General features: G+C 34.3%; 1 protein-coding gene and 1 pseudogene across 1 annotated transcript; both read right to left on the reverse strand.

The window, feature by feature from the left end:
* Nucleotides 1-1,458: 1,458 nt before the first annotated feature.
* LOC113272458 lies at nucleotides 1,459-3,643 on the reverse strand (annotated as a pseudogene).
* A 10,357-nt stretch (nucleotides 3,644-14,000) lies between these two features.
* LOC113275376 lies at nucleotides 14,001-21,275 on the reverse strand. The gene is made up of 11 exons (XM_026524861.1): nucleotides 20,651-21,275; nucleotides 20,299-20,556; nucleotides 18,929-19,171; nucleotides 18,597-18,767; nucleotides 17,096-18,477; nucleotides 16,317-16,390; nucleotides 15,833-15,914; nucleotides 15,621-15,746; nucleotides 15,401-15,507; nucleotides 14,854-15,044; nucleotides 14,001-14,690 (listed from the first exon to the last, which is right to left on the reverse strand). The coding sequence occupies exons 1-11, from the start codon at nucleotides 21,089-21,091 to the stop codon at nucleotides 14,433-14,435; spliced, it is 3,333 nt and encodes a 1,110-aa protein (XP_026380646.1). The 5' UTR covers nucleotides 21,092-21,275; the 3' UTR covers nucleotides 14,001-14,432.
* Nucleotides 21,276-22,433: the final 1,158 nt, after the last annotated feature.

Genomic DNA, 22,433 nt, shown 5'->3' on the forward strand with positions numbered 1-22,433 from the left:
ACACCAGAATTTCTAAATCTCTATAGAATTTCTCAATTTCTCAATCTTTTTCAAATCTAAAACTATCTATATTCTCTTGTTAAATGGATTCACAATCTCAAAGTCAAGGCAAAGCTAAAAAAAAAACCCGAGTTCGTGGTGCAAAATACACTATGGCAGAAAATGAATGTGTTTGTCGTAATTATGTTTTTTTACCCAAGATTGTATCGACGGTGCACAACAACATGGTAACACCATGTGGGATAACATATTTAAGAAATATGAAGAACAAACCATGAACATCAATGGTCGTGATGCGAAAGGATTGTCAGAACACTTCATTGTAATCAACAAGGAAGTGGCCTCTTATGTTGCATTAATAATGCAAGCTAAGAGAAAAGGCAAGGATAGTGGTTAGACTGATGTTGATTTTGAAAGAGAGGTTCGTACAGATTGGCAACGAAGACATGGTAATCGTGCATCAGCTTTTGGTGGTAAAATTCCCTCCCTCAATACGTATATCTTCTTGATAATACTTCTTTGGGTTCTGGAACTCTTGGTATTTGTCCCGTATGTACAAGCATCAAAATTTTGATGAGTTTATTATCGTCAGCTTCCTCATCATCAAGTTCTTGCAACCTCTTACGATACCTTTCTTGCTGTAATCTGAACCGATTCATAATAATATTCCTCTCTTCATTGGATCTCGACATTGATGATTATGAAATCTAAAATTGAGAATATAAGAAAGGAAATTGGTGAAAAATCTGTAGAAGTATGGGTGAGTTATCTAGAGAAGTAAAAGGCCGTATGTATAGGACCATTGGGGGTGGGGGTGGGGGAATAGCCGTTGCAAAATAACTACTGGTCGATAATCATAATATCGCCAGTGTTATTGTTTAAATCGCTCGGGATAAAGAACATCGCCAGCTATATCGTTGGCGATATTATGAATATCGCTCGATGGAAACTCTGTCGCTTATTGGTTTTCCCATAATGGCGCAAATGGTTTGCCATGCCACCTGGTATACCAAACACCATTTTTTTGGCATGTGCATAGGAACAGGCCTAAGGGAGTATTTAAAATATTGAAAAGTAAAATAAAACTAAAAATATAAGAAAAATAAATATCCCACGTTTGACATTAAGTGTTGGGGTAATTTAATCTTTTTATACTCCATATTTAAGGAAGTGGTAGTGACCAAGTTACATAAGTGTTCAAGCGGAATGTATAAAAAGAAAAAAAAGGTTAGTGTTGGAGAAATTAGAGTTGAATTAGCATAAAAGATCTCCAAATATTCCTAATTGAAAATCTATTACAAATCTATTTTGCTAATCAAAATTAGGGCTGAGATGTTAAAATTAGCAAAGTTTTTGTTTGCATTTCCAAAATCATTGCTCATCTTCTATCTCTGTTCTTTTGCTTTTGCATACGTTTCTTTGAGCAAAGTGTGCCACTCCACTTTTAGGAAGGCTGCTTCAGCTCACATCGCCTCTAGTTCCTCTCTTGTTGAGCAGTTTAATTCCATGGGTTCCCCTTGCTTCAATTGTATTACCTGTATAGTCAACTAAAGTTAGTCCAATTCCTGAACTTGTTATAGGATCAGAAGTTGACAAAACAATATTAATCCTATAACTTAACAAAGGGACTTCAGTTAACCACTTATGAAATTTATTACTTCCAATTATATCATGATAAAAAATCCCTGTTAAAATACCCACCCCCCAATTAAATCAGGATAAAAAGTGATTCTCTATGGTATCGGCAGACCTTCATTATAGATTTCCAGTTGGAGATTAACTGCAGTACCACATAAAACACTATGCAACGCAACTTTCTTTGATAATGAGTTAGTTTAACTGCATGGTAAAAAAGGATAATAAAATTTGGATAGATGTATCCCAACAAAACAATAGAAAAGTTACCTTCTCCATCAATACTAAACTGTGTTCGTCCTTGTAATATCTTGCATGTGATGGATCCAACATCATCAACTCAGTGTACAGTTCAAGAACTTCTTCTGTATTTACCTTCTCGTGTGAAAAATAAGCACTGTACGACATTATCGTGTCATGGGCAATCAACAATCGTGCGAGTGTAAGCTTTACCATTTTACTGAAAGAGAAAAACCAAATGGAACACAAAGCAGACAATAATAAGAAATATAAAAAAATAAATAAATGTAGAGAGAGATTGAAAACTACATACAAATAATAGATAATAATAATATAACATAAATAACGAAAACAATACCAGCTCCCTTCCGATAACAACAACTCGCGAATGTGACCAATTTCCTTAACTATAGTCTCTATTGGCCACTTTGAAGCTGCTGGGATACTGTCCAACACAGGAGCATATGAAGTGGTAATTTGATTAAGTAGCCAAAATGGTAAAACCAACCGGATTGTTCACGTGGTTTTACAAAAAGTGCATTGTGTACAAGCTTAAACTCTTTTTCTAAGGCCGTTTCCTTCGAATCAGATCCTTTAGCTATCTGCTTCAGCAAATAAGAACTGCAAAAACCAAAAACCAATTATTTCCTAGTACCTGATTGAATTGGTTTGAGATAATGATAATTGCCATTTAAAAATTATAAAAGCTATACAAAAGCACATATTAAGAGATACTAACATAAATCAGCAATGCCTTATTAGTTATTACCACCGATGCTAAAACTTGCAATGTATAGTTTTCCTTTCAACAATCTCTTGTAATGTTCACACAGAAAAATTTACTACAGTGCGTTCATGCCTTATGACACATGGTACACCTACAAAGTCTAAGATTAATACCAATTAAATCAAAGAGAGTAAGAAACCAACACCTACTCTAGTGCCATGCAGAATAATTACTAATATCTTCTTCAATCATAGATTTTGTATATTCCAATTCTTCCTTTTCTGATACAATTCCCAATGCCGCGAGAAACCTAGTAAGAAAATGATAAAAGCAAGCATAAATTTATTATATAATGTAAACTTTTGTCCAAGATTCAATATCGGCACACAATAATCACCTCAGGTAATTCCAAGAATGGAAATTTCGACTATCCTTTAATTATGACTTCTTGAGTAAGTTAAATTCATGATTCGAAGACGATAATCCCTTCTGTAAAATCCATTTCCTATGATACCAGGCCCCATATGACTTAGAATTCTTTACCAAAGCAATCTCTACCTACAAAAATTCATATATAATTCAATAGAATAAATAAATAATACGTAAGAACTAAAAAATAAAATTTGATTCAATCTGGGGTAAACGTTGATTCTTGTTAAAAACATACAGTTTTCAGTTCTTCATCGAGAGTTGATTTGATCAAATCTTTATCTGTTTCTGATAAATAATCGACAAAAAAATTTCTGTAGTTCCAAGCTGTGTAAAATTCAGGATTTTTTCCCAATAACTTCGCGCTAAGATCTAGCGCTTCTTTGGTGTAACTGAAGTGCAAACAAATATAAATAACTAATTAGAGAAATCAATATCATGATTATGTAGGATTCACAATAGTATCAATATCAAAGAAAAAACATATAAATCTTACATTTTGTTATGGTGATTATGAAGGAGTTGAGATTGAAGAATTCGTAACTCAGTAGCTTTCTGTAACGAAACTTGTTTATTTTCTGGTTCTAAGGGTTTACGTGGTCGACCGTGCATGTTGAGCTAGTAGACCAGTGATGAATTTTTTTAATGTGTACTTGGTGGCGGAGATGGATCTGCAGATCACGAGGCTTCGATGTTTACTAGGTTTCACAAATGTAACTAATCAGAAGATAACTTTGCTGCTTCCAAAAATCTGAGGGTTTCCTTACGACCATGCCCCTCCACCACAAGATTGATAGGGTGCAGGGTTGGGTTTTTATGTTTTCGTTTACGACCCCGAAAAACTGTGTCTGCGGGAGAGGTTCAGAAAGTCGGCTTTGACCTAATATAGCACTCTGGTGCAAATATTGGGGCACTTCTCTCTATTGCATATAGTGAAAACTACTACCACACCCATTTTTCAGATTTTTTACACTAAGAAACCCACGCCCGGAAAAGTTCAGTTTTTATAAGAAAATTTCTCGCAAACCCATAATTTATAAAATTCAGTTTTTCATTTTTTTCAATGGCAAATTCTTTTATTCTGCTGCTCGACAGTTTTCACTTCGGAAATCCCTGCAGATTAAAATCGCTGATGAATGATTCAACAAAGGTTGTTCTTTTATAATTTCATCGAGATTTTTCAGTTGAGGATGATGAAGAAGCAGAAAAGAGAAGACGTCATCAATTTTCCCCTCGTATTTGACCTAATATTCTTCTTTCTGAATCTATCTATTTGCATCTGCTATATGATTCCATGAAAGAAGACGCCATCAACTTTCACCGCTGCCGCCTAATAGTTCTATGTTGATCATGATTTAAAGGTTCAATGTTGATCTTGTTTCTGAATCTTAATAGAAAGTGTAGCTAGGTTTGGTGGTAATTTGGGTAAACCCCCTTTAAATTTGTTGAAGCTTAGATCCATTGATCTTAAGTTTAGGAGGGAACTAAAGGAATTCAGGTAAGTTTATCAGGATGAAGTTGAACTAAAGGAATTTTTGTTACACAAGAAGATGAATTAAAGTCAGAGTTGGTAACAAGAATATGCTCATTGTTAACATCATCGACAATATCACCATTTTGGCATACTGAATGTATTCATCATAAATTACTCACAACCAGAATATCAAGTCATCTTTCATTGATTGGTATTTTCTACTTGGAGTAAGTCTTTGGAATTTTAATACTTCTTTTTTTGTTATTACGGTATGCTTTTGAGTCTGGCTTTTTTTTTTAAGATTGTGCTAATGGTGGGATTAATCAGCTTGAAGAAAATGCAGGAATAGATAAAATTCGAAAGCAATATCGTAAACTTGGTACTTGTTTGTTTTTATTTGATTTCTGATATGATTAAGGATTACTCTGTCGTGCAGTTTGTGTTGGCGTTTTTTTTTGTACCTTTGCAACTTCATCATGATAAATACCAACATCCAAAAGCTGAACTTGCATTCAAACTTGTATATGAGGTCAGATTCTGAATTCCTTTTGGGTCTGCTTTTGGGTGTTTCAGCTGTTGATTGAGTTGGTGGTAGTGGTGATTTTGGAGGATATAACTTGGTGAATTTGGAAAATGTCTGCATAACATGTAATGCAATTATGAAATTGGTTACATAACTTCTTATACAGTCCAGAATATGGCTGCATAACACGTTATGCACCTATAATAATATCTACATAACATGTTATGCAGTCGAGAAAATGAATGCATAACCTGTTACGCATCCGAAAATATGACTGCATAATGCATTATGCATCGAGAAAATTGTTGCACAATCTTTTATGCATCGAGAAAATAGATGCATAACCTGATATGCATCCGTAAATATGGATGCATACTGCATTATGCATCAATTTTTTTATGTACACACTAAAATCAACCAAAACAATGGTTACACAACCTGTTATAGATGCATAACTTTGTTATCCAAATGCATAATTTTGTTATGCAGTGGAGAAAATGGTTGCATAATTCGTTATGCGTCTGCAGAATGTGTTATGCATCTTTTTTGGTGGATGCATAATAGTTATGTATCAAGTTTTCGAAAATTTTGCCTAAAATGATGATCACCTTCGATTTTTTTGTGAAAAATAAAAATTTGATATTCTTGTTTGTACTCGTTGCGTAGCTCTCTTAAAAATATTTCCAACGATATAAAATTTGTAAAATTCCAAGGCGCAGATTTTTAGATATGTTATATCCAAGTTGCGTTGTCAATTATACCCCTGATGCATAACCCTTCATGCGGATGCATAATCCTTCATGCAGACATTTTTAATAATTTCATATAATTATGGGTGTCACGGAACTAAAAATTAATTGTGGGCCTGACAATGAGAATAATATTTTTTTTGGGCCTGCACCTAATTTCTGTGTCATTCCGCCAAATAATTTTAGGAGCCAATATCTATTGAAACCTATTTTGAGGCATACTGAATTTTTTTAAGGCATACTAAATAATGCCAAAATAGGGTCACTAAATAAAAAACAACATCACCCCTTATCCACCCTTTTTGATAATGGCATAACTACTCTTACATAATTCTTTATATAAAAACAGAGTTTTTTCGAGCGACGTGGTTAATCGGAGCTTCTGGTTGATTATGGCCCCACCATTCTAAATTTCAGCCAATAGAATTTCAAGAGAATCTTTTGGACCCACGAAATATCATTTGGCCAATCACATTCTAGAAAATAATTACCTACAATTACTAGAACTTATATAATCTTATAAAGTTATGAAACAAAAAAATATAACTTTATGTAATTATTTTAATCATAAAATTAATTTTAGAATTAAAAAATATATATATATATATATATATATATATATGGGAAAGATCACATCAAGATATGCAGTATCCATCATGATTTCATCATAAAATTAAATTGATCATAAAATTAAAAAAAATAAAATAATATTGTCCAATATCCAATTACACTTCTTATAAAAAAAACTCACAACTCCAAACTATCGATAATTAAAACCCTTAATTTCAAATTACAATTAAAATTCCAAATGAGATTAAATTATCAGATTATTGGTCAAAATTTAAAAGCAAATCTGTGGATGGGTACAAATCAAACTTCTACTAATTAAATTACTTCGGATCAAATTTGAATCAATGATAAAAATTGAAAATCAAAATTATAGTTATAGATACTTACCTGTAGATTAAAGTATGCTTCTTCTCCCACAACAATAAATAACTAATCCTGTCAAATAGTCGAAATAAAATTATCGATTAAAATTTTGATGAAAAATATATGATATTAAGCATAATTTTGAGAACGATATTAAGCAAAACAATATTAATATAAAAGTGCAGTAGACAATCATCATAACGAAATTCAATATTGTTTTTTCGTTTTTGTTAATATTACTTGCTTATTTCACAAAAAGTAAAAAATGTTAGACATCTTCCGGAAGATTCTACCAAATTTTTTATATACCAAAAGTGAGGCTTTGGAAACTCTGAAATTGGAGAGTTTTTCATATATTTTTAGTAAAATAAATCTCACTTTTATAATTCTATTCTAAGACATTTCAGGATATGCACAATATTTTAGGGTGTTCTTCTATATACCCCCAGAAATACTAACTATACCCCTTTATCTATATACCCCCAACATTTATCTACCTACCCCATCAAATTCAAAAAATAATTATACCCCCGAATAACAAATCAGAGATAAAAACACAAACCCATCTTTATTACAGAGTTTTTGTTCTTCTTCCTTCTCTTTGTAAAAGTCTCGAACTTTAAATTTTCTTTTGGAATTTGTTCACTTCCTCTACACAAAACAATGGAATGCCTGAAGCTAATGTTAGCTCGCAAAAAATCCTAATCTTGGTTTTTTTGTTCTCTTTTTTGGGAATAAAAATTTTCGTCTGGTTAATTTCTTGTTACTGTATCAATAGTGATGGATGAGGAGAGTTAAAATGAATAGTTTGTAGAGGTTATCAATAAAACAATCATGATTCATGAACTCATGATCATTGATATTAATTTTATGTTATACTTTATTTAGCCTAATTTGAAAACTTATTGTTTTGTACAACATACCTTCTTCGTTTGATAAAATGCCTTAAAGATTTTCTTTGCAATCGATTGTAATTTAAGGATTCTAAAGAGATTTTGATTTGTGGGTTTTGTTTAAACATGATTTGATAAAATGCCTTACGGTTCATCTTAATATGATTCAATACCCGGACCTTCCAAATGTGATTCTAACGATTCCATAGTTGATTTACCTAGCTAGGGTTTTCTATGTTCTTCAATAAGATATAATATTTTTAGTATATAATCTCACAATTAATCTCACAGTCAAAATAATGTTCTATATTTGGAAGAAAGATTTTGTGTATTTATAAATATAATTTTACGTCTATATATATGGTTGTATAATAAATTTTTGAAAGGGGGTATCAATCTCAAAATTTTGAATAATTTCATGATTTTCATGTTAACCAAATTAAAACTACCATAACTAACTAATGGGGGTACCGTTAGTATTTTATGGGGTATATAATGCAACAAATAAATGTTCGGCATTCTATATATAGAATGATTAAGCTAAATATACAAAAATACTGCAACAAATGTTGTAAGAAATAATCTATTTTCATTTTTATGGGAATTTCGGGTTTGGGTGACTCTCTGTATAAAGCCTTTGAGCAAGGGATTTTTTCTTTATGTTTTATTTTTCCTTTTTCTTTTCTTGGGATTTAATGTTTTTTGTCTGATCTATTTGGTGTTTTTTTTCATGCAGTACCATGTAACCAATCGGCTCAAATGCGATCTTGAGCATTAACTTGAGGTGAAACGGGATAATATTAGTCCTTTTGAAGCTTGATGGTATCGATTTTGAACAAACAAATACACTTCTTCTTCTTTTTGAAAGAAATCATTTCGTTAGTGCATACCTCTCGCTTTCTCGGCACATGTTTTTCATAACGAGGTAGTATATTCATTTTCTGTCGTTTTTATTTTTTTTCTTATTAAATTTTTTATAATATGGGATTTGATTTGGTTATAACTTTGTGTAATACGCAGAGATTTGATATGAAAAATTGATACACAATGCAGACTGAGACGGGTTTTGAGGAAAGAGGTAGTATTTTAACTTTCGGTTTTTTTTTTCAATTCAATCTTTTGATAAAATACAATCTTGAGATTCAAGGGTATTTGATTGATAATGTAGGATTTTACTTTTTGTTGATTTACGGCAGAGTTGTGATTTTGAAAAACAAAAGTTAAGATTGTCGGTGTCTATTTTACTCTATGTGGGTGACGGATTCTTACTTATTTTTTATTTTCAGTAGAACCATGTGTTTAAATATTGAGGTTTGAGCGGATTTACAACAAATAAAGAGAAAACGCTAACCAAATTGAGCATTTGTGTTAACATTATTTATTTATAGGACTCATAAGTTCGGATGGATTTTTCTTCTTTATTAGATCTTGATGAATGAATAATTTTCTCAATCAAGGTACCCTAAATTATCCCTCTCGGAAGTCCGGTGTTACAAAATATATTGATCTCGCTGGAAACTTGCTTTTCCAAATGAAATAAATTAATTATATCATCTAATGATATTTGTTATTTACGTTTTTGCAGCTTAGTTCTTATAATTTATAAAGAACCTTATAATGAACTATATAAAATTTATTAAATGTTTTTTTTTACAATTGATCCTTTATGTCAAGTGTCACGGGTTCGGCTTCACCAAGTGAGTGGACTTTCTGCTGAGAATTTCTCGGTGGCTTCACTTAATCCTAATCAAAATGTCTATTTGTGTCAGTACAAACGAGAGTGCTTTCGAATTTGTTTCAGGCACTTACTGAGGTTATACATTGGCATTTGTTACAAGTGTTACAAGTGATGACCATGATGAAAGAGTCTCTTTGTGTATCCATGAGAAACTTAATTGATGACAACGGTAACTGTGCGTATAGATGGGGTATTAAGGAAGTAGGTGTCACAAATATTATTATCTGATTTCATTTGTGATTTCATTTGTCGACATCGTTGATCATATATTCTCATTTCCGGCATAGTGGAGGCTCTTAAGAGTTAAACCTATAAAATATAGTTTAATGATATCAAATATGAGCTTATCCATCCAGTTGGAGGAAACCATTCCGCTGATATAAATGAATGTACGTTTGTGCATCTATTAGACAAGGTTAAGGGAATGATATAAGTTTGATTTTGTATTGTCCTATGTAAAACTCGGTATCCATTCGGTTGATATAATTGGAGATTTTTTATTTCACAATTTGAGAAAGCGGCGTTTAGGGATGCTTTTAAGGGCATGACTCATGGTAATGAGGATGATTATATTTCATCAGAGCCGCTTCATACGGTATTTGAGATTACTATAATGCATTATTTTATTTTTTTCTCGCAATATGTATACATCCCTTTTATTGGTCTGGTCCTAACACAGGGGGGCATGGGACTCCTCCCACTTCTTAAAAAGAGAGGCCAAAAATTACATTTAACTATGGAAAACTTGGCGTATAAAGGTTTATAACAGCTTCTATGCCAGCAAGTGACTGCAGAGTTGGAAAATTAAGGATGCAACGAAATAGACTTTAAGATCCCAGCGAAGCCAAATCTCATAAATGTATACAACTACAAGGTTATGGACAAGGTTATGACAGTTAATAACGTAAAGAAGTGAAGTAACCGTCCAACACTGCATTGACAATTCATCAAATCCCTTATCTACCAACAAGAATCCAGCTTTAAGCATTCGCCTATGGATTAATAGTATTTATATTTTTCATTTTTCTTAAAGATTAAAGTGCAGTTAGATGATGTCTTTGTATTAAAATGATTTAACACTGACTGGTGTCAGCCCTCTTGAACGAATCTCTTAGGTATTAAAGTTAGCAGAAGATGTATTTGGACAATTACAGGGCTGCATGTAATTCATTGTTAACAAAGTTTACCTAATTTGGTAATAAGTGTTACTTATTATAATCCATTTTAATCCACTTAGGAATCTTAATTCGAACCGGATTACAACTTCTGCTTATAAGTGATGAATTATAATCCATTTTTTTACGTTGTCAATGAATTATAAACCATGATGCAATGTGTGTATCCGGTTCAGAAAAACAAAACTCTTTCTAGAGCGAAACCTCTTTTTGGTAGTAGATAATTTCATTGTTTGTATATACATATATGTCTAGAGAGAAATGCTATGACCAAATTTAAAAATATCTCTTACGTCGTATAAACTTAATTTATATGTTGCCTCTTAAACTCGATTTTAATCAACCCACTCCGAGTATTCGGATCATACTGTATCACTTCAGAGATCTTTTATGGGATAAATATTCTATGTGACAAATGTTTCCAAGTGATTCATATAATCCGTTCTCTGGGATTCCTAGGTTTCCAAGCTGGTACCCTTCGAAGAGTTGAGTGGTGATGTTTACAATAAAATTTGTGCTCCAGCGAAATGTTATTAGATGAGATCATAACATAACCTCCATGTGAACACATGACTCAAGGCATGTGATGCGAGTATCCATCTAATCTACTGCTACCTACAAAAGCTACATATATAACGAGAAATTGGTAAACGAGAGATCAGGAAAAATTAATGATTATGAGAAAATTGGTTTTATTGTTCGTTATGATGTTCCAAATGAAAACGCAGAAAAGTTCACAATCTCTTATTTTCGCACTGATAGGCGGATTATTTGGAACAAATCAGAAGCTTCTAATGCAAAAATACTAAAAGCAACAAATTGATTCAGATAAAAATAAATATTAAAAAACTCTTCACTTACCGAGCCAAGAACAAAAAAAAATACATTCAGTTCAGACTCACACAAAAGTGAGACTTATCATCTAATCTTGGGGGCTGGAGACGGGGGCCATGCCCCGAAACTGTGTCGACTTTTTTCCCTTGCATCTCCAAATAGAACTACTAATACATGCAATTTGGTATGTGGGTACTTGGAAACCAAAACTCAACTTCCACACTAATGCATCTTCAAGGATACTAAAAGACTAGAGCATCTCCAATGGTAATGTGGTGTAGATCCCTGTAACTCTTCTTTTAAAGATGTGAATATAATTTCCTAAATTTAAGGAGGCGAGAAAAATTCTTCTTCAACCATAGAACTTCTCAGCTTATTTAGTTGTGCAGGTGTATAAAATTTATTGGTTGAGAATATTTGGGACCATTATGTGATCCTAACCTTAGATATTGATGACTACAATGTCTACACATTCTCTAATATGACCTTTAAAATTAGAAGATCACTTGGAGCATCTCCAACAGCTGGTGTTAAAAATCCTACGTAGAATTTTATTAAGACCCTTACTTAGGAGGATTTACACATATAGTAAATATAGGACCCCACGACTAATAAATCTTCTCCACTGGTATAGAGGTTTGACCCTTAGAAACCCTTATGTGATGGGATCTTAACCGTTCAATTGTATATTATTTAATTACTAAAACTAATAAAATATGACATGGAAGTCATTCCGGAGGTCAAGATAAGATTTCTTCGAAACCTTCAAAGTTAGTATTTCATCCCTCTTGTTTTGTAGGACCTACTGTTAGAGATGGATTGAGTTAAAATGAAGGTCTAAAATCCTATATGTCACTAAAAAATAAATCTTCCGCCTTCTACTAGAGATGCTCTTAAAGGTGGAGACTTTATCCTCACATTCACTTGATTATTTGTCTGACACATCGAAATGCACTCTCTATCACGGCACACCACATCACAATAATCCTTGATTTCTGACACATCACAACACGGCAAACAACATTCTAAACAAATGATTTTGTGGTCCGAGATGGGCTGGACTGACACGTTTTACACCTTTATATTATGGATTGGTTGGTAAATGGCTCTTACGGATTTCCACTTACCTTAATAAAATACGAACAAAATAATCATGCATAAACGAAATAGATGAATTTATAAAAAAGGTAAGCGGTCAGACGATATTTATTTAACGATATAATCTAACGCGATCTCGATGGCGTTTCTATAGACGGAGTGAACGAGCGCGATAATTCGATGGACCAAAAGAGGCAAGAGTGCATAAGAAATAAAATCATAATGTTAAGAAGATCAGTTTTCGAAAAAAATCCGGAGCGATATAACTTTTAATCAATCTGTGACTTTTAAATAAGTATTATTGAAGCTTGGAAGATGTCGTTTTGGTTTTTTATCAGTTTAATAAAAAAAATTGTCAGTTTCTAAGGCGTTGAACTTCTTGAATTTTTATTATTTTAATTTATTTGTAATGAACTTAAATTTAAAACATGATCCAATATTTCTTTTACAAGAAACAGACCCGTGCATCGCACAGGTGAAAAACTAGTTAGTATTAATGATTATGATTAGATTTGATTAGCTAGGAATTTTAAGCATTGATTAAAAATTAAATTATTAGTGGTGAATTAGGAGAAAATCAAATTTATGTGAGAGAGTTGGGGTTTTTGAGAGGAAGAAGAAGAAGAAGAAGAAGAAGTGAAAAAAAACTTGGATTTTGAATTTTGAGATTTTAGTGATTAGAAGTGACCAAAATGTGTGATTCAAATCAGAGGTAGATTATATACGTTTAATTTCTTTTTATAATTTGAATCTGTCAAAAAATTGAATTTCTAAAACCCAGATCTACTGACCAGATGAACAGTTCGGCTGAAAAAGTTATCAGCCGAACTTCACTCTGTAATTGACGAATATAGGTTCAGCTAATTCGAACACAATCTAGCAAAGTTGCATTAGCCGAACATAGTGTTTCTCTAAATCATACACTAGGTTCGGCTCAAAATTGATACTCCAAGATCAGCCGAACTGATCTTCTGAAAACCCGAATTTCATCTTTGAAATTATATTCTATCGATCAAACAAAATAAAATCAATCAAAAACAAGATGGGTTTGTCACATATACATTCTAAAATACATCTAAGAGCAATTGAGATTTGGATTTCGTACTCCAACATCGCTCACTTCGATTCGTGTTTGCTTTGCTTAATCAATTTCTTGATTGAATTGGAGTCCAAGATGTTTAAGTTTGATTTTTGATTTTAGGTTTTTGAGGATAAGGACACTCTAATAATTTAAATTGTTTAAGGATATATGGGTAATTGCACTATCTTTAGACACCCCTTATAAACCCACCCTAGATGGTATAATGAATGAGTATGCCTCGAAAAAAAAAATTGAGTATGCCTCAAAACAGTTTCTATCTTATGGTCAAATACTCGTTTCAGGCCCATATAGCCAAGCATCATAGTGGTTATTTTTTCTCCCTTTTTAGTTAAACTAGAATTAGAGTTCCTTGTGAGATTTTGAATTTTGAATGATCTCCACCTACCAGAATATGTGGGTGAACCGTTGTTGATTCTACAGGATTGAACATTTTCTATAAACAATAAAACATATATCAAGCGTTTTTTCTGTTTGGAAGTATGTACAGTTTTGTTCATTTTTACAAAAGAATCAAAGAATAAGAAAACAGCCAAAGCCTTATCAACAACAACAACACAACTTTAGAAGAAAAGAAAGCAGAAAGAATAAAAAGAATACTGAAATTCTACTTGCCTACAAACACTTTCACCCCATTGGTCGTATCTTACACGCCCAAGTCTCTCACCTGCCAGTCAATTAGGCACTACCCCTATGCGAACAAAACTTTGAGAGACCAGTACGATATGATGAACAACGGTTACACAAGCCAGGTGGCCTATTTAAGGTTCCATTAGGCCTGCATCTTCCTCTCCCCTCCAAACACCAGGGTAAACTAAACCATTCATCTATATCTTCTCTATTCCAGTGCCTCTGCCAATAACAACTGAGATGCAATTCGTGTTCTCAGGTAAGACATCTAACAGGTAAAGGAGTCAAGGTGGTTCCTGAGTAGAGTGCCTTCAGTAAAACAACAAACTTCGACAAAGTCTCTTCAGAGAACCACTTCAATTTCCAAATCTTCTGAGACCCAGCATCATTTGGGTTCTTCTTCACATCCTTCTTTTTCTTGAGACTAGTAGCTGAAGAGCTAAAAACCTTATTAGACACCAAATTGTTGTCTAAGGTTAAGGTCACACACTTGCTATCCCTGGGCTCAATAACCTGCAAGATAAATTCCAGCTAGTGAGTATAAGTGCCTAGAAAACTGAAGCCAGTTAATATTGGCCTTCTGTTGCATACAGCCTTGCTTATTCTTATACTTCGGATCCGTATAAACCAAAAAATTGCTATTTCACATTAAGTAAGTCCTTAAAACTAATATTACCATCTCTAGAATGTTACTGATGGAGCAGCTAGAATCGAGTGAAAAATAGCGGGAGGAGAAGGATGATATATCACTCTCGGCATCGTCATCATCCGTATTAGTATCACAGCTTAACTGTATAATATCTTCGCTACAGATCAGCAAATATCCTTCAATCACAAATACTGATCTTGGAAGCCACAATTCCTCCTCTGTCAAACCATGAAAATTATAAATGTTTTAAGCATTAACTCCGTAGCACATGCCGAAAGTAAAGAAATAAAAGCAGCAAAGTTCGATCTGATAACTCTAGTGAGTCTAATCACAAGTATATGACATAATGCACTACCAACTCGTCCAACATAGACTTTTTGATTACTGAAGTGCGGAGATGAAAAATTAAGAAGTGGTGACCATAACCACATCCTGGTATAAAATACTGAAACACCAGCTCGATTGGTTCCCAGGGCAATTAGCGTTTTGCCAATATGGCACCGAGCAGAAATACAAGATGGGTGATGGAATTAATATGCTTACTCAACATTGTAACCAGGAAATCAGACCTCACCTTCAGTATTTTTGTGCCAGAATAGCAGCATGGAATACAGAAATATGCTCACTTTCAAACCTCCACATACATGTTCATCAAATGATTCAATCTGAACCTGCTCTAAACTGCAAGATATTTCATGGTTACAGACCAATTGCCAATAAAAGAAAAGGAGTACGAATTAATGCAAACGAAAATACAAGTGAACTGAACCCCAATATCAGATTTTGGTAATTACCTCGTAAATGAACAGGCATTACTTGGTAAAGTCGAATCAGAAACTTGTATTAGAGATAGCAATCTCTTTGATTTCTCGATGTCCCTTGTTATGAACAGGTATGCTACATCAACCCTGAAGTGCACCCTTAAAGAAAAGAACAACAAATCTTAATAAAGGTGGCAGTTGATAAGCATTCTGAAAAGAAAGAAACAAAAAATGACATTACTAACCTCAAAGCCTGCAGTCCGATACTAACCACAACTTCTTGGAGATCGTCTAGCCTATGGCGTCCTATAATTCTAGCAATAATTCCTGCAAGAAGGGAACATATCATACTGCAGAAGTAACTAAGCTAATAGCAGTTCAAGAGATAGCTTAATAATCCTAAGCTGATATTGCTGTACTTGTTTCCAGTCCAGTTTTGTAAAATGAAACTGTAGAGATTGGCCTATATGTTTTGGGGATCAATGAGATTTTGACAGTAGTTTGTGTTGAAGCATTCAAATATAAGCAGAAAGGGTTTGAATATCCACAGTAGGATGTGAATATTCACAACTCTCTTGCCTAAGTGCCCAAACCGCAAACTGCAACCAAAATCCAACACTGCTCCGAAAAGAATTAGGCATTTTTTTTTTTAATATTTGAGTCCTGCAGACACCAAGCAAAGCCTAGCAAGCCCAATATATTCCCAGTTAAAATTGTGCAATTGAGTACCTGAACCATCAGATGCGGAATCAAACAGCAGCACATACAATCTGTTTTCACTGCTACGCACTAACGTTACTTCGCTGCACATATACATAAAAGTAACGTCAGAATTTTGGATTGTTTTCTTTTTACCAATTGTGTACGAAACAGAAAAGCAACAACTGAAGGTAAACATAAACATTGTCGCAAAATCTCCCCACAATGTCAGTCGACCACATTATCTCACACCACTTTCTAAATCCCAATCCCTCACTTTCAACAAAAGGACCAACTCGATCATCCCAAGTTCGATCTTTATGCCCAACCAAGTGCCGCCATCATCTAGTTTTTATAGACAACGGAGAGCAAATTCATCTTCTAATTCCTATATCTGTTATCAGTAAAGATTATACATTCATTCTTTGTTTCTTTTAATGGTCATCTTTTTCTTTTGAGTTCTTAATACATATAAGCAGCCTGGTTTTATGCATGCCTTCCAAGGCTCCTTAAAGTATGTAAACTTCTTAAATACCAAATAAGCTCAATAGATAGACAACCTAATACATATTCTATCCTTTGATATGGCCAGATTACTCACACAACAGCTAATTTACAATCAGATAAGTTGCTTGGTAGGAACAGCTAAATCTCAGTCTCAATATAATCAAATCACATAATATATTAAGTTGCACAAAAAACCCACACACTAAAGCATTAAGCCGCTCATAAACTGAATTATGTTACATGGAGAACAAAAATTCTGTTCACTGGCAAACAACAAATTATAATGATATAACGTAATTTACCTCTCCTTGTATCTCGAATCCTCTTCAAACACAGTATCACAGGGCATATGCTGCAAACAAGTCTCAGAAACTTCCGCATCCGCAACACTTGCATGAAAATAATCCTTTATGAATTCATCATCCAAAGGATTTTGAGTGGTTGATTTACTCATCAAACCTGCTCTGCCGCGCAAGTTCAAATCGCGCAAATCAGAAATGCCATTCTCACTGTTAGATAATGCTCCTGTGTTGTTCTCAGCAGACTCTCCCTCTGATAGTGAAATTACTCTCTTTTTAGTTCTCCTTCTACCTTTCTTATCTACAAAGCGCTCTGCCTCGTCATACGTATCACTTTCCGTGTCAACGAAGGAAGTATTACCAAGCTTCTCAGCTGTGTGAACTTGTTGACCATGCTCTGGCTCTAGACGATTTAGGCGTACAGCACCATGTCTCCCTTTCCAATAATGGTCATGAGAGAATGCCTTAGGGTGGTCATCAATCGTCCCATTCGGGAGTTCCTCATCCGGTAAAAATTCATCTTCGCCTAAGGACTTGTCAGATATACATAAATGATCATTGCTACAGCTTGTTTCAGTATCAGATGACGCCAATGAAAGAGACTCCGTTGATAACTGTAGAAATTCTTCCTCTAAGTTTTGGCGGCGATGGAGGAGATTTTCTTGGTAATGAGGTGGTGATCCAGGTTGAGTAGAAGTGAATGAGTGGGATTCCAGAAGTGCATCAATGCCTGCTAATGGTTTACCACTAGGCTTTCCGCCTACCCCATCATTTCCCAGGGTTAATGAGGGTTCAGAAAGATTCAAATTTTCTTGGGAATAAGACTGCAGTAGCCCCTGCTTCAGATCAGATTCCTCCACTCTTAGCATGGGTGGAGCATCTCTACCGATCCCCAAAACTGAAGACTCTGGAGGTCTCTTGCTGACTGAGTGGGGGTACTGATAAGCATTTACACCACTTGAAGTATCTGCAAGTGCGTTGAGAGATTCTAAAATGTTTGTGGTTCTCTCAACTACTGAAGTTTGTGATTCGGATACATATCTTGAACTCTTGCCAACGTGTTTATGGTAACTCTTGTTTGGGATATAATTTTCTTTACCAGGACTGCTCAACCCTGCAACTCCATTTTTTTCCACCATACCCTCCGGAGCCTGATCCATCATCCACTCCTTGAACTCCCGTAGCCAAAGAACAGATCGCTCTTTCTTCATAAATTCTACTTTATTCATTAATCCAATAATTTCCGCTTCACCATCAGAAACAATGTTCTCATCTCTACTTAGAATCTCACTGTCGCATGACAACGAATCTTGCTCAACCCCCTCCAAAGCATTAAGCCTCCTTTGTTCCTCATCTGCGATAGAAGCAAGACGGGACATCTTTTTCTGCCATTAGCAACTCAAAATTCAGAAACCCTTAGGAGGATACACACATATTAGATTAGGGAACTTACAAAGGATATATTAACTAGTATAAGTATTGATGTTAGAAAAGAGTCACCTACCCTTTTTCCATAGGCGCTGCTTTCCCCTTTCCTGATAATTTCTTCCCCTTGACTATGATGTTTTGCAGGAGAATAAAAGCCATAAGCAGCTGGTCTCATCTGCCGGCTTGCAATAATAATCTGCCTTTGCCAAGCTTCCTGTGTGTTGATTTCCTTGTCATCTAATTCGAACTAAGTCAGAAATAAATAACATGTTAAATCAGCTGGATAACTTGCTTGACTAAATGGGTCATATACGGTACCACAATATACAATGTGAAGTAATAAATGCTTGTATGCCATGAACAACACAATATCATGACAATTTTATTTACAGAGAAACCGGAACTTACTTTTTCTATATTACTGAACAAGCTGAAAACTTGTGCTCGGTACCACCGTGAACAACAAATTGGATTCCCTTCCAACCATAAGCTCTGAAGAGATGGAAGACTTGCTACAATCTCCAACTCCGAAAAACTGGAAATAATATTGTAGGAAAGGTCAATTCCTTGAAGTGACTTCAGATTCTCGATCCCGCGCAAGGTTGTTAAGGCATTGTGCCTCAAAACAAGCTTAACAATTGAGCTCGAGACCTGCAAAATACAAGAATAGAATTTAAAAAGCATATGCAACGCTAAAAATATGAGAACATGCCTTCTCGTTTATTAAGGTACTAAGGTTACCAAGTAAGTTTCAGCTATAGAGCTAGTTCAAAGTGGAGTCCAAGTACTTGATATGATTTCCCCAAAACAGTAAACAAGAAAACTAAGAATAAATGATTTCCAGACCAGGATCTCCGAATAACACATAAGGAAGGGACTAAAGTTTTAAAGTGACATTAAACCTGATTTCATGAATTAAATAAAGGTAGATGCCCATGGTCTACCCACTTCAGTAAGGTTTTTTTATGTGTCAACTAAGATCCTCAGGCACAACTTAAAAATGCAAACTCTAGATTGGCAACATAAACAACAGATGTTGACAAAAATTTAATGAGAAGAATCAGATAACACACTAATCCAAGCTCAAGGCCTATGTAATAACAGTAATAACTGATCATAAGAATTTGCAAGGCTCTGTTCAAGAACTTTATAGGTGAGAGAAGCCCACACAGTGCGTGATCAGAATCAACCTTTTAGCTCTGTAACCAAACCAGGTAAGAGACAAAGAAAAAACCAAGTGTGGCATTGATCAAGCCCAGGATATATCCCTAAACTAGCTGAGTTCCCACCAACATATTTCGTTATACAAATTGTTCTGATTTCTAATTCATGATCTCAGATTCTAACAATCAATATATGCAAGACAGTCAGAGATATATGTTTTGAAGGGTTATCCAACTACACCTTTTGAAAAGTTACACACTCATGCGAGCTTGTGATTCTTGTGTGTCAATCTTCTCATTGTTTCCTTCTAATGTCCCACCCACTACCGATAAATACACTAGTGAATTTATAATACTAGTCTAAGTAGCATGGTCATCAATACGGTAGTTAGTGGAATTTTAGTTGAAAACTATAGTACACCACGGCACAAGGAATCCTCAATCACATAACATTCTAAACCCAAGTACTACAATGACCAGTGCATGAGGTTCTATTTCACAGTCAATTCAACTAACAAGTTTTAGTCCAAGTATGTGTACTGCATTTTCCGACTATTCAAAAACATCAAATTCATAATTCAAACAACAAAAACACAAAAGTTCAACCAGACTCACCTCAGCAAACGATGCAATCGTCCGAAGATGATTAAATCCGAGATCCAAATGTTTCAACTGTACACATTTACGCAGATTATCCACTTTCGCAAACCTATTTCGACTCAAATCAAGAGTTTCCACAACAGGCAATAGTTGCAACGATTCATCCATAAGTATCAAATTGTTACAAGCACACGATACAAATGTCAACTTCTTCCATACTTGTGAATCCCTTATATCCACTATTCTACTCGCAAACACATGGCGCAGCGCATCCTACAATCACAAGAAAAAAAATTTAAACAATCAAAAAAAAAAAAAACTCAAACTCAGTGGAATTTAAAAATTCGAATTCATAATCAAGACTTACAGTGGAATTATGACAAATAATCTTCTCCAAAGTATGCCGCAGCTCTAACAATCCTCTAGCAGCAGAAGTAGAAAGATCACAACCACGTAATTCCAAAACCCTAAGTCTCCCAAAAGGTAATAACGATAATGGAGTTGGATCTCTAAATTGTGGTGGTAACACAGAAACAACTTTCAAAGATGTTAATAAACGTAATATCCGTCTTAATTGTTCTAAAGCTCTATGATCTCCAAGATCAGAAACATAAGCACGTAAATAATCAACAGGTGCGCCACTTAATAATCCTTCAAGTTCTTCTAATGCTTCAATTCTTGATTGTACATAGTGTAATCCAACTGGATTTAGCTTTAAGATTATGCTTCCTTCTAGTAACAATCCAGCTTGTTTATCAACATATTTTACCAAGAAATCTAAGTATCTATCTCCTGTTACAATTGCCATCAACACGACGATTAGTAATCCAAATTCTCAATCGGTTTGAGTAGAAATTCTTCTTCCGATTCTCTGTAATTGAGAACCACCGCCGACATGGGACATTCTGGCTCTGGCTCTGGATTTCTTCTTAATCATTGGTTTTAGAGATGGAATCTTAGTTGGAAATTGGTAATAATTTTAATTTTGTTTGTTTGAGAGAAATTTTGAAGGAGAGAAAAAAAAGAAATTAATTAAGTTATAAGCAATTGGAGATGGTACACGTGGTGGTCATGCAATCAGGGACCCGTTTATTTTAAGGTAGGACCATAAAACACACATCATTACTTGTGATTTGATGTGAAGAACAACCGTTAGATTTAGAATTAGAATTACTAGGAATGACTGGTGGATTACTGAATGTTTGTTGTTTAATTAATTTTTAGTAACTTGGAGGATTACTTGCAAGAGGATGTTTGAGCCCCACATATTTTTCTTCTCCATAATGACCAAGCTGTACCCACATGTTTAATTCCCATGTATAAGATATTTTCAATTGGTATATCAGGTGGTATGGCAAACTAGCTCCATCACTACGAGAAAAGTGTGGCGCAATAGATTCCTACTAAGCGAGTTAAAAGAGAACACTAGTGATATAGAGTTGACTGTTAGGGTTGGATATTCAACCGCTCGATCGTTACTACGTCTTAAACGGTTATTTCCTTTATTTCAGTCCTATACATACACCATTACTTCATTAATTTACTCACACCAACTTTTATATAAGTTTTAGACTGTTTAATTGTTTCGTCTACTTTTATCCTTAATTTTCTTACTTTAAATTTCAAATCAATGGCTTATTCTGATAAAGAGATACAAATTTTTGTATGGATTGGTTTATATCACGACAAGAGATGTGTGTTTGGATATTGGGACAACTCGATGATGAGGTGGATAAAGATAGAGAACTAAACAATACTATATTGTTAATACATTTAGGTCAAATATCCATGGCTGCTAATGGGATATCATATTGCTTGGGGGCATACCAATCCCTTACCAAAACATGTTTGTCTTATTTGCAATTTGGTACACCTCCAAGCAATATGGTACCCCCATTAGCAGCATTGCAAATATCTTGAGTTCCAGATCCAAAATAAGTGTTCACAAGAAGATATATGTACCGAAGAAGGGAATGGTTCACTAGAAACTGATGCACAATTATTATTTTTTCAATTGTATGTACACTGGTAAAGATTTTCCGATGTCGATTTTGCATGCACACTTTGTGAGTTACAACCTCAATTTAATTATCAATTTGGTGCAATGAATATTAGATGTCATAGTCCTACAAGAGGTTACTTCGGCCCTA

Source organism: Papaver somniferum, chromosome 4 (assembly GCF_003573695.1).
Source record: "Papaver somniferum cultivar HN1 chromosome 4, ASM357369v1, whole genome shotgun sequence".
Lineage (NCBI taxonomy): Eukaryota > Viridiplantae > Streptophyta > Magnoliopsida > Ranunculales > Papaveraceae > Papaver > Papaver somniferum.

What these genes read in the sequence shown, in the direction of transcription:
- LOC113275376 (XM_026524861.1), bottom strand. Translation starts at nt 21,091, where the DNA reads ATGGCAATTGTAACAGGAGATAGATACTTAGATTTCTTGGTAAAATAT. An exon ending in TTATTTGTCATAATTCCACT is followed by an intron (nt 20,557 to 20,650) that starts GTAAGTCTTGAT and finishes TTGTGATTGTAG; the next exon opens with GATGCGCTGCGCCATGTGTT. An exon ending in TTCCGCATCTGATGGTTCAG is followed by an intron (nt 15,915 to 16,316) that starts GTACTCAATTGC and finishes CCCTTCTTGCAG; the next exon opens with GAATTATTGCTAGAATTATA.